At 43.1% G+C, this 12,349-nt stretch overlaps 1 protein-coding gene across 1 annotated transcript in view; it reads left to right on the top strand.

Annotated features, from left to right (window-relative positions):
- Window positions 1-12,349, top strand: part of ADAM28 (ADAM metallopeptidase domain 28) — a 28,277-nt gene that overhangs the window by 11,764 nt on the left and 4,164 nt on the right. The window contains exons 11-18 of the mRNA XM_054270544.1: window positions 1,024-1,154; window positions 2,557-2,734; window positions 4,310-4,399; window positions 5,534-5,729; window positions 8,245-8,347; window positions 9,166-9,322; window positions 9,901-9,981; window positions 10,482-10,560. Coding sequence (XP_054126519.1) covers window positions 1,024-1,154; window positions 2,557-2,734; window positions 4,310-4,399; window positions 5,534-5,729; window positions 8,245-8,347; window positions 9,166-9,322; window positions 9,901-9,981; window positions 10,482-10,560 — 1,015 coding nt within the window. The remainder of the gene's footprint in view (window positions 1-1,023; window positions 1,155-2,556; window positions 2,735-4,309; window positions 4,400-5,533; window positions 5,730-8,244; window positions 8,348-9,165; window positions 9,323-9,900; window positions 9,982-10,481; window positions 10,561-12,349) is intronic.

The following is a 12,349-nucleotide window of genomic DNA, read 5'->3' as shown; positions in this document are numbered from 1 at the left end:
GAGACACACACACAGACACACGCACAGAGACACACACACACACACAGACACACACAGACACAGACACACACAGACACACACACACAGAGACACACACAGACACACATGCACACACAGACACATACACACATACACACAGACACACAGACGCACGCACAGACACACACACACAGTCACACAGACACACACACACACACAGACACACACACATACATACACACACCCACACACACCCCCACACACAGACATACACACACCCACACACACCCACACAGACACAGACACACAGACACACACAGACACACACAGACACACAGACACACAGACACACACAGACACACACACAGAGACACACACAGAGACACACACAGACACAGACACACACACACAGAGACACACACAGACACACATGCACAGACACATACACACATACACACAGACACACAGACGCACGCACAGACACACACACACAGTCACACAGACACACACAGACACACAGACACACACACATACATACACACACCCACACACACCCCCACACACAGACATACACACACCCACACACACCCACACAGACACAGACACACAGACACACACAGACACACACAGACACACAGACACACACAGACACACACACAGAGACACACACAGAGACACACACACAGACACACACAGACACACACACACGTGCACACAGACACACACACACAGAGACATACACACACACACACACACATACAGACCCACACACACACACGGACACACACCCACACACACACCTGGCCCTGACAGGCCAAGGGAATAAAAGCATCCTCACTGTGGGTAAACCATCTCCACATTGCATTCTACTTTAGCACAACACAGGCACAGCCAGATCAGAATTGGGTTTTCCTTCTTCTCTGCTTGTCTCACAGCTTCTCTCTGTTCACAGGGTATATGAATACCACATTTTTTGTTTTCTCTGTTGTTGCTGGTGCTGTAAAACACACATGGGAATAACAAAGAGCTTTCCTTGCTCCCCAGGACCACAACAGGAATGAGGTTGCGGTGGCAGCCACGATGGCCCACGAGATGGGGCACAACTTGGGCATGAGCCACGACACCAAGGCCTGCTCGTGCAACGATGACATCTGCATCATGACCGACACTGTCAGGTGGGGCTGGGGCACAGTGGGGCTGCAATGGGGCTCTGGGCAGGCTGCCAGCCCCAGACTGGGACACGGCTTCTGTCCAGGGAGATTGTCCCATTCAATTATTCAAACTAATCAATTTTAAAAAATGGATGAAATCCCTGGCCATTGTCAGATATTCCCAGATAGAAATCCTACAAAAAAACCCAACCCAAAACTACTTTAGACCCTGTATATTTAGAGAAATGTTTATGCGTATATTTATTTGCATTTATTGATTTATATATATATCTTTATTTTTACATTTATTTATGTACATTTAATATTTAAAATGTTAAATTATTATTTAGATATATGTATCTCTAAATATATATTTTATATTTATTTTTATATTGTTTATTTTATATATATTTAAATTTCTATTGTTTATTTTATATATATTTACATTTATTTATGTCCATTTAACATTAAAATGTTAAACTATTATTTAGATATATCTCTCTAAATATATATATTATATATACTTAGATATCTATATCTAAAATAATTTCTATATATAATATATTTTATATATAAATATATTATTAAATAATAATCTTTATATAATTAAATATATATTATTAAATATATATATTATACATTTAGAGATATAGATCTAAAAGTAATTTGTATGTATATAATAAATGCAGTATATATTTTAATTTATAAATATATTATTAAATATTATTTTTATATATAATTATATATATTTGCATTTTCATATATCTAAATATAATATATATATAAAATAATTGTTATAAATAAATAATATATAATATATTTTTATATATATTATATTATATATATTCTATATATAATATATATAATAATTATATATAATTCTATATATAATATAGATATAATCATATATAATATATACTATATATAATATAATATAGATATTCTATATATAAATATGTTATTCAATATTAATTTTTATATATAATGGATATAAACGATTACATTCATATATAAATAATTTTTATAGTATATATGATATATTTAATATAGAAATATATATTAAATATTACTTTTATATATAATTAAATATATATTATTAAATAGATGGATAGATAGATAGACAGATAGATAGATAGATAGATATAGATATATAATGTTATGTATATGTATATGTATATGTATATGTATATGTATGTGTGTATAGATATATAGATATAGATATAGATACAGATATAGATACAGATATAATAGATATATAATGTTATATATATAATATATATATACAAAACATTAAATGTTAAATGTGTGTTTAGAACAATGTTTTCCCCAAGAGCTGTGGGGACAGTCAGGTGTCCAGTTCTCTCCCAAGGGTGTTCCACTCCCTGCCTGTGCCCATCCCACCATAACCCCTCCTGTGCTCCCCCAGCTCGGTGATCCCCAAGGAGTTCAGCTCGTGCAGCCTGCAGAGCTTCGAGTCCTTCATGCTGGCCGACATGCCCCGGTGCCTGAGCAACGTCCCCGAGCAGGGCAGCATCATCGCCCCCGCCTCCTGCGGGAACGGCTTCGTGGAGCGCGGCGAGGAGTGCGACTGCGGCACCCCTGAGGTACCTGCGGGGGCACGGGGCTCTGCCCACGCTGGGCTGCTGCCTGCTGTCGGCCCCTGGGGTGGACACTGCTGTTTGGCAAACCTGGTGTATCCCTGAAGCAATTTAAGTCCAATGATGAACATAAAATATATTGTTTCAGTGAGCTCTTCTAATCATCAGATTTTGGAGTGAGGACTTCAAACTGTTGCTGCAAAATTTGCGTCCCAGTGTGAAAAACGCCAATCACTTGTTTTTAAAATTTTTAAAAGTTTAATAGTAATAGTTAAAAAGAATAGTAACACAATTAGACTAATAATAATTTGGACAAATTGAATTAGGACAATATGAGACAATAAAAACAAAGAGTTATGGACCTCCTGGTACCTTTTTCTGGGCATCACGAGCCCGAAAAAGGACCCCCATTAACAAAGGATTAACCATTAAGAACAATAGCCCGTTGCATATTCATACACTTCATACATGATGCATAAATTCCATTCAAACACAGGATTCTGTCTGGTCAGTGTCAGCTTCTTCCTTCTAATCCTAACAGCGCCTCCAAGGCAGGAGAAGTTCGTTTCTTCTGATAAGAAGGCAATAAAATATTTTTCTCTGAAAGATCTAGGTGTCCTGTGGCTGCTATCTTGCTGCAAGCCCTTCTTGTCAAACAAAGCATCTTACATAGCATAGTTTCTATTTTAACAATTTTTATAACCTAAAACTATATTTAAGACAGTACTTAAGAAATGTAATACAGCATTATTTTCTAACACAACACATATAATATTCTTAATATTTGCAAAAAGCCAATCATAATATACATGCATTTTTCTCACCAGTAAAACTAAAACAGGCTGAATTTTGGGTTCACATGTTAATGCATGTGATTTGGAGCTGAGCACAATGCTTCAAATAAAAAATACAGACTTGGAATGAAAGTTCCTGCTCAAGTAAATGTTAAGTCATCTTTCTCTTTTCTAAACTCAGTAGGCTCATGACTACTCTCTGTTGTGTGTGGATCTCAATGCCATTAATAGCACCATGATCCCATGGCCAGCAGTCAATGCCAGCCTGGTAAAATGGACATTAACAGCAGGATTCACAGCTACTCAATTAACCCTGCTATTGAGCCATTGCTAATTGCTATTGAGCCATTGCTCAGAAAATCCAGAATCGCTGGCAAGACCCTTTGGGGTATATAAAAACAGTGCCAGGCAAAGGAGTTAGAAAGCTTAAACTCTACACAGTCTCTCATTATTCTAAATGAATTCCTTGTAATCTGAAAGCTCTTGCTGAAGCAGAAATTGCGGTCATCAAACTGCAGAGCTGGGGTGGCTGGGGATGTGCTGAGTGCTGGGAAGGATGAAGCCCTGCTTTGTCAGGAGGGTGACAGAGGAACTGAGAGTAGACAAAGCCGTCCCCACAGCTCGGCACAAACCCCCAGTTCCCTGCACAGCTTCCACCTCCAAACCCAGGCACTTTAGGGAAGGTGCTGCCCAACAAAGCCAAGGGCAGGTGCCAGACTTCCATCCCAGCCAGGGACAGTGGTGTGGGGTCCCTGTCCCCAGCTCTGATTTTCTGCTTCTGTCCTAGGAGTGCACCAACGACTGCTGTGACCCTGAGACCTGCAAGCTGAGCTCGGGAGCTGCCTGTGCCGCCGGGGAGTGCTGTGAGAACTGCCAGGTGAGACCCCTCCCCTGTAAAAACTGCCAGGTGAGACCCCCTGCCCTCAGAGAACTGCCAGGTGAGACCCCTCCCCTGTAAAAACTGCCAGGTGAGACCCCTCACCTCAGAGAACCTCCAGGTGAGACCCCTCCCCTCTCCTGGAAGAACTGCCAGGTGAGACCCCTCCTCTCCCCTGTGAGAACTCCCGGGTGAGAAACCCCCCTCTGCAGATCCTCACCCCTGCTGGAACAAAGCAGGAACTCACCTTGCACCAGAACTGGTCCCCGTGTTTAACAGCACTGCCAAGGGCACTGTCATGGAGTCATGGAATGGCCTGGGCTGGGAGGGACATATGGGATCACTGATCCAACCCAGGCCCTGCACAGACACCCCAAAATCCCACCCTGGGTATCCCTGGAGCAGTGTCCAAACTCTCCTGGAGCTGTCAGCCTCGGGGCAATGCCAGCACCCTCTGGGGGAAGAGCCTTTCCCAAAATCCAGCCTTTCCCTGATCCCCAGCCATTCCCTCCCTGGTACAGCTCCAGCCATTCCCTCACATTCCCTCAGGGGCTGTCACTGCCCACCAGCCCACCCCAAACCATCAACTCCCTCCATCTCCCACCACCCTGCAGAAATGAGCCCTTTGGTTGGCCATTTTCTCCTGGCAATAAAAGCTGTGGCACAAGAGGCACACCCTGAGAACTGAGAGATCCAACACGAAGGGAGATATGGATCCTGCTCCTTACACAGCCTGTGTGTCACCATTGAGCAAGAAATGACAGATTCACTGCAAGGCTGGTTTGCAAAAGAGCAGCTTTAATATGAAAATTCTCTTCTTTTATAGATAGGTTCAACACATTCTACTTGATTGGCTAATTAACAAAAACTCTCTCACAAACAGTCCTGAAGAAGAACAGAAAGAGTAGGAAAACACAGGTTGTTTATACTAACAAGTTATCATTGTTCTTCTACAACTCCCTAAAAAGTCTCCCAAGCCCACTGTGAGCACACAAAGCCGTTTTCTCACTCCTACCAGGCTGTTGCCCCCACCCCTGTGCAGTGAGGTTTTCCTGCCTGTTCCAGCCCTCAGCTGGGTGGTTTGGGCAGTGTGGAGGAGCTGGGTGCTGAGTGTGGCATTTTCTCCCTGCGCAGTTCAAGAAGTCGGGCTCGGTGTGCCGGCCGGGGAAGGACGAGTGTGACCTGGCTGAGATGTGCACGGGGCGCTCCCCCAGCTGCCCCGAGGATCGCTTCCGTGTCAACGGGCACCCCTGCAGATTTGGAGAGGGCTACTGCTACATGGGCACCTGTCCCACCCGTGACAGCCAGTGCAAACTTGTCTTTGGGCCAGGTGAGTTCACTGTGGCACCGAAAAATCAGCTTGGCTTGGGCCTAGAGGCAGGGGAGGGAATTCACATCACATCCTCAGATCCACTGCACCTCAGGAACTGAGGGTCTGCTCTTCAGCTCAGGCTTTGTGGTGTTTGCAGGGGTCCCCAGGACGAGGTGAGAGATGAGTGAATGTGACTCCATGTTCTTAGAAGGCTAATTTATTGTTATATCACATTACATTACATTACATTACATTATATTACATTACATCATATGATATCACATTATGTTATGTTACATCATATCATATCATATCATATCACACCATCATATCATATCACATCAATCATATCACATTATGTTATATCATATCATATAACATTACATTACATAACATTATATTGTATTATATTATATTATATTATATTATATTATATTATATTATATTATATTATATATTATATTATATATTATATTACATTAGTAACTTATTAATAATTTATAATATATTATATATAATAATATATAATATCTAACACATATAATATGTATTATAATAATATATAATATATAACAACATCTATATTATTATTAAATTAATTAGTATAATGTAATAACATAACATAACATTTATATTAGAATATAATAATATGTTATGTTATGCTATGTTATGTTATATATTATACTATACTAAACTACACTACAGAATAGAGAAAGGATACAGACAGAAGTCTACAAAGAATGATAATGAAAAATTCATTACTGACTCCTCAGAGTCTGACACAGCTGGCTGTGATTGGTCATTAATGAAAAACAATTCACATGAAACCAATCAAACATGCACCTGTTGGTAAACAATCTCCAGCCACATTCCAAAGCAGCAAAACACAGGAGAAGCAAATGAGATAATATTGTTTTTCTCTGAGGCTGCTCATCTTCCCAGGAGAAGAAATCCTGGCGAAGGGATTTTTCAGAAAATATGACAGTGACAACCCATCCATAAAAATAAACTCCAGTTTGTAGCATAATTAATGATGATTTTTATATTTCCCATTGTCAGTAGTTGTAGCTCATGAGCCAGACCTCAGGGCATGGCGTGCTCTGTGCTTTTAGGGAAACGGGAAGTGGGGAGCACATTCCTCTTTTGCAGAACCCGTCTGAGTTAGTTGGAATGGAGCTGGGGAAGTGGTTTTGGCCAGATAGGAAGAGGAAATGACTGTCCTTCAAATTAACAGCCAGATTTGGCACATCTGGTGCTTCTGAAAGCAGCATTTCATAGAGCTGGGGAATGGCTTGGGCTGAAAGGGGACTTAAATCCCATCCAGCGCCACCCCTGCCCTGGCAGGGACACCTCCCACTGTCCCAGGGGGCTCCAGCCTGGCCTTGGGCACTGCCAGGGATCCAGGGGAGCCACAGCTCCCTGGGAATGCCACCCCAGCCCCTTCCCCCTTCATGGTGTTATAAATGAATACTCCAATTTAATAATTACGGAAATTCATTAAATAATCAAAGTAGAATTTTGGTAAAAACCACAAGCAATTTGACTCTGAGACAGGTGATCAGAGTCAGGGAAACCCAGGTTTAGTCTCTATGGCGCCAAAGTCCCCATGGGTCTCCAAATGTCATTTATTTCTAAAGAGTTTGTTTTGTACAGTCTTTTGGGCTCTAGAAGGAGCCCTTCTTTATCATGGTATCATAGCTTTTCTTTCTTGCTGCTGCATTTCTTGGAACTGGTGAATAATAGCTGAAATCCTGTCAGGTGAAAATCTTCTGGAATAAACTTCTGGTGTCGAATATTATCTTATTGATGATACCTATCAAATGCTTCTTGCTGGGGTGTTGTCAGATGAAAAATCCCTTGAAATATCCATCCCTGGAGACAGTGTCCTCCTGGTGTTGGAATCTCCATCCTCATCACTTAGCCTATTACTGCTTGGTGCCCGACACTGCCTTTAGTACACAAAATGCTGTGGTTTTTAATTTCCTTCAGCACGAATTATTTTATAACATATATCACAACAGGGAACAATTCCTTCCCAATAACCCATCCATCCCTGCCCTGTGGCAGTGGGAGCCATTCCCTGTGTCCTGTCCTTCCATCCCTTGTCCCCAGTCCTTTCCTGGCTCTCCTGGAGCCCCTTCAGGCTCTGAGCTCTCCGTGGAGCCTTCTCCTTTCCCTTGGGCACCTCCAGGGATCTAGGGGCAGCTACAGCTCCTCTGGAATTCCATCCCAGCCCCTCCCCATGCTCATTCCTTCCCAAAATCCCACCCCAATCTCACTTTTCCCAGTGGGACACCATTCCCTGTGTCCTGTCCCTCCATCCTTGTCCCCAGTCCTTTCCAAGCTCTCCTGGAGCCACTTTAGGCTCTGGAAGGAGCTCTGAGGTGTCCCTGGAACTTTCTCTTCTCCAGAAGCTCATTTATGCCCATGACGGCTGGGAAAGGCCATTTCCAGAGCAAAGGAAGGAGCTGGAATATTCCCAGTTCTGGTTTGGGATCCCAAACTCACCCTATTTATTGTTTTCCTCCTGCAGAGGCCACCGAGGGCGAAGCCTCCTGCTACAATGTGAACGAGATGGGGAAGTACTTCGGGTACTGCAGGAAGGAGCAGGGCACTTACCTCCCCTGCAAGAGAAAGTAAGCACTGGGCTGTGGGGTGTGCTGGGATTTGGGAAGAGAGGCCATTCCTACTCTCATCAGGAGACAGAAACAAGGAATGGCACAGCCCTGTGTTCCTTCTTGTTCTGTCTGAAAACTGGGGGAAGTAATTTCTAAGAAAAGTGGATTTAAATCATGAGGTGTGAGAGGAAAGGTGTGCACATTGCATAATATAATATAATGTAATATAATGCAATATAATGTAATATAATGCAATATAATGTAACATAATGTAATATTATGTTGTATAATGTGATATAATGTAATATAATGCAATATAAGGTAATATAATGTAATATAATGTTATATTATGTTATATAATGTAATATAATGTTATATTATGTAATATAATGTTACATTGTGTTACATTATATTACATTATATTATTTACATTATATTATATATAATTATATTATATTGTATTGTATTACATTACATTACATTACATATTATTACATTATGTAACATTATATATTATTATATTATATTATAATCATCTGTGCAGGGCTGCTTGGGAGGATGAATGTGAGGGTGTGCAGGGAACTCCTGGGATTTTGGGATAGGGAATTTGAGCCTCAGAAGTGAAGGAATATCAGTTAAATCCTCATTTCTGTGAATGAATTTGTGTTCCCTGCTAAGCTCAGCAGGATTTAAGAACCTGTCACCAGCTCAAGCCAAGCTGCCACACCAGCATTCCCTGCTGCAGCATTTCCTTGGAATTCAGGCTGCAGGAGAGCCCAGCTCAGGGGGTTTGCTGGGCCTTGTCCTTGGGGTAACAGCTCCTGTTGTCCTTGCAGAGACAAGCTGTGTGGGAAGCTGTTCTGCTCTGGAGGCAGGGAGATGCCTCGGGACGGGAGCCTGCTGTCCTTCAGGGCCTGCAAAGGCAGCTTCTCCAGGGGTGGGGGGGACGACCCAGGGATGATCCTGGATGGAACCAAGTGCGGCAATGGGATGGTGAGTGGAGAATCACCTCTTCCTTTCTCTTCCCCCTCTTTCAGCCTTGCTGATATAATTCTGTCCTGTACAGGGAAGATTTTAAACAGTGGACCCCAAACTTCTGCTGCTCTGTTTTCCCAACTTTTATCCCAACCCAGCAGCAAAGCAAACAGGAATTGGCAGCATTCCCATTTCCTCAGGCTTGGCTGCTGCCTCATTCCCTTTATTGACACAAAGATGTGTGGCAGCAGAAACACAGCTTTGTCTGAGAAGTTAGGAGATCGTTAATGTTAATTATTGCATTTAATTATTTCCATAATGGCTGTCCCTCATCAGTGGGTGCTGTTTCCAGTCACTCCCTTGAATATTCCTGCCTGGAAGGGAGGGATGAGGGATTGAGTGGGAAGCAGTGATGTCTGCACATCTCTGTCACTCCCTTTTGTACAAAACACCCAAATGGAAAATCAGCCCCTCATCTCCCACTCCTAAAGGGGTCTGAGGGATTTCCAGAGCTGTTCTCCATCCCCTCACAGAATAAAGTGCAAACTCTGCCTGTCCTGGAAGCTCCAAATCCCTGTGGTTTGCTCTCATTTCAGGTGTGCAGCCGTGGGGAGTGTGTCCAGGCTGAGGACGTCTTCAGATCCACCAACTGCTCTGCCAAGTGCCCTGGCCATGCTGTAAGACACCAGCATTTGATGTTATTCACTTTAAAACCCCAAGAAAATGATGCAGATCAGGCTCAGGCCTCCTTGCTGACAGTGTTTAAGTCATTGATACAAATCTGTCAAATTTGAGGAGTCAGAAACTTTAAAAATTTTTATGAAAACACATCTCCCCTGAGGGAACATCAATGTTTTTGCCCCGGAGATGGACACAGCCCCTGAGCCATGGTATCACAGCTCTCCTCTTTTAGGTTATTTTGGTTTGGGGAGGAGAATTCTGCTCACATTTGACCATTCAGAGACCTACAGATAAATAGATTAACTCTGTAGTGAAGCTTTCCCTGCAGAAGCAAAAGGTGCATGATATCAGGACTGTCCTTTAACACCTCAAACTGCTCCTTTTTGTGCTAAATTTTAGCTCAGATAAGTGAAGAGATTAAAAAAACCTCTCAGCATCCTCGCTCAGAAACTTTCTGAGCCCCCAAACTCACTGGTGTCCCTGTTTGTGCCCCCAGGTGTGTGACCACGAGCTGCAGTGCCAGTGTGAGGAGGGGTGGGCACCCCCCAACTGTGACAGCTCCTCAGCCCTCACCAGTGAGTGCCACACCTTGGAATGTGTCCTTTCCTGCCTGCAAGGGATCCCTGAGCATTTCAGCTTTTCTATTTTCCATCTATCTGTTATCCTGCAGTTCTTTAGTGTTTAACTCTGAACTCCATATCCATGTGAGCTGCTGTTTTCCCATTTTGGGCAGACACAACAATTTCTCTCCAAGATTTCAGCTTTTCTATTTTCCATCTATCTGTAATCCTGCATTTCTTTAACGTATAACTCTAAACTCCACACCCAGTGTGAGCTGCTGCTCTCCCATTTGGGGCAGACACAACAATTCCTCTCCAGGATTTCAGCTTTTACATTTTCATATATTTGTAACCTGCAGTTCTTTAGTGCATAACTCTGAACTCCACACCCAGTGTGAGCTGCTGCTCTCCCATTTTGGGCACACACAACAATTCCTCTCCAGGCCAGGGATCCAAGGACACCTCACTGCCTCAGGGCCCAGAGATGGGAACAAAAGGGAGTTGGGGGCAGCAAACTTGGGGTCAATGACTTCATTACCTGCAGCTGTAATTGGAAGATCAACCCCAGTATGCATATGGGTCAAATTTGTAAAAATGTGAAAAGCCATGCCCCATCATCCATTTTGGGGGTTCAAAACCAGCCTGGATGCAGCACTGGGTGCCAGGGTTGAGTTGAGGTGCTGGGCTGGCTCGATGATCTTTGAGGTCTCTTCCAACCCAGTGATTCTGTGAATTCTGGGAATCTGCCCCAAAAGGCACCAGAGGAGCTGGGGGGCTCCAGGGGAACAGCCCAGCACCAGAGTGGCTCATACAATTGTTAATTGGAATAATTAAGCTCATCAAGCCCAGCAGCACTGAATCATGTCCTCAGGCACAGGCACAGGTTTGAACAATTCCAGGGCTGGGAGCTCCAGCCTGTCCCAGAACTGCACAATCCCTTCCATGAAGAAAATTTTGTTCATATCCAGCCTAGATCCCAACACTGTATTCCGGGGAGCTGATTTCTGAGCACCCCTCAGCCCTTCAGGGAGGAGTAGAGGAGGTGTTTTCCTCTCTAAGCTGGCAAGTGGTTCCCTCTGGAGATGAGAGCAACAGGCTTCTCCTGTTGATTCTTGGAATAACGAGTTCTCTGTCCCTTCAAAGTGGAGCCAGGATCCCAGAGGCTTTGCTGTGAGGGAGCTGGACAAGTTCACTTATCATCAGCATGGTCCTTAACTGATCCACCTCTGAGGGAAAATTATTTGTGTCCAGATTTTCATGTGTTAGGGGGAAAAAACAGCCTTTATTTAATTTATAATATGGAATATTTTAGTCCTCTCTTCACCATCTCCAGAGCTGTTAGCTCTGAACCTCTGGCTTGGTTGAGGTTTTGGAGTAGTTTTGTTGAAAATTGTGAAAGAAACTTTATTTGAGGGCAGTTTGAAGGTCTGCACCCTTCTGTGGGTAACAGCCTCTGGGACAGAGGAGAGGAAGGACAGGGAAGGATCTTTGAGGGTCACTGGAAAGGGCAGGGATGGTTTAGGGTTTGTTCAGGGTTTGTTTAGCCCAAGGACAGCTCAGGGAACAACTGACTTCAGACATGGCAAAACCAGCAGGAGTTCACCCCTTTCCATCACCATTTGTGGCAGGAGAAGAACTCATAGAATGAAAACAGAGATAATAAAATTCCTTCATCAATGGTGATGGGAAACTTCTTAATAGTGGTGGATCTTGTTGGGTGTCTCCCACCCTCAGTGGTTCTGGGATGTTCTAAGAACTGTTTGTGTCCCTGCTGATGTTTAGGAACTGTTTCTGTCCCTGCCTT

Source organism: Melozone crissalis, unplaced genomic scaffold (genome assembly GCF_028551555.1).
Source record: "Melozone crissalis strain CALT ecotype California unplaced genomic scaffold, PUWL_Pcris_2 ptg000010l_1, whole genome shotgun sequence".
Classification (NCBI taxonomy): Eukaryota; Metazoa; Chordata; class Aves; order Passeriformes; family Passerellidae; genus Melozone; species Melozone crissalis.
Note: the sequence above shows the minus strand (reverse complement) of the source record. Positions and strands in the feature narration are given on the sequence as shown.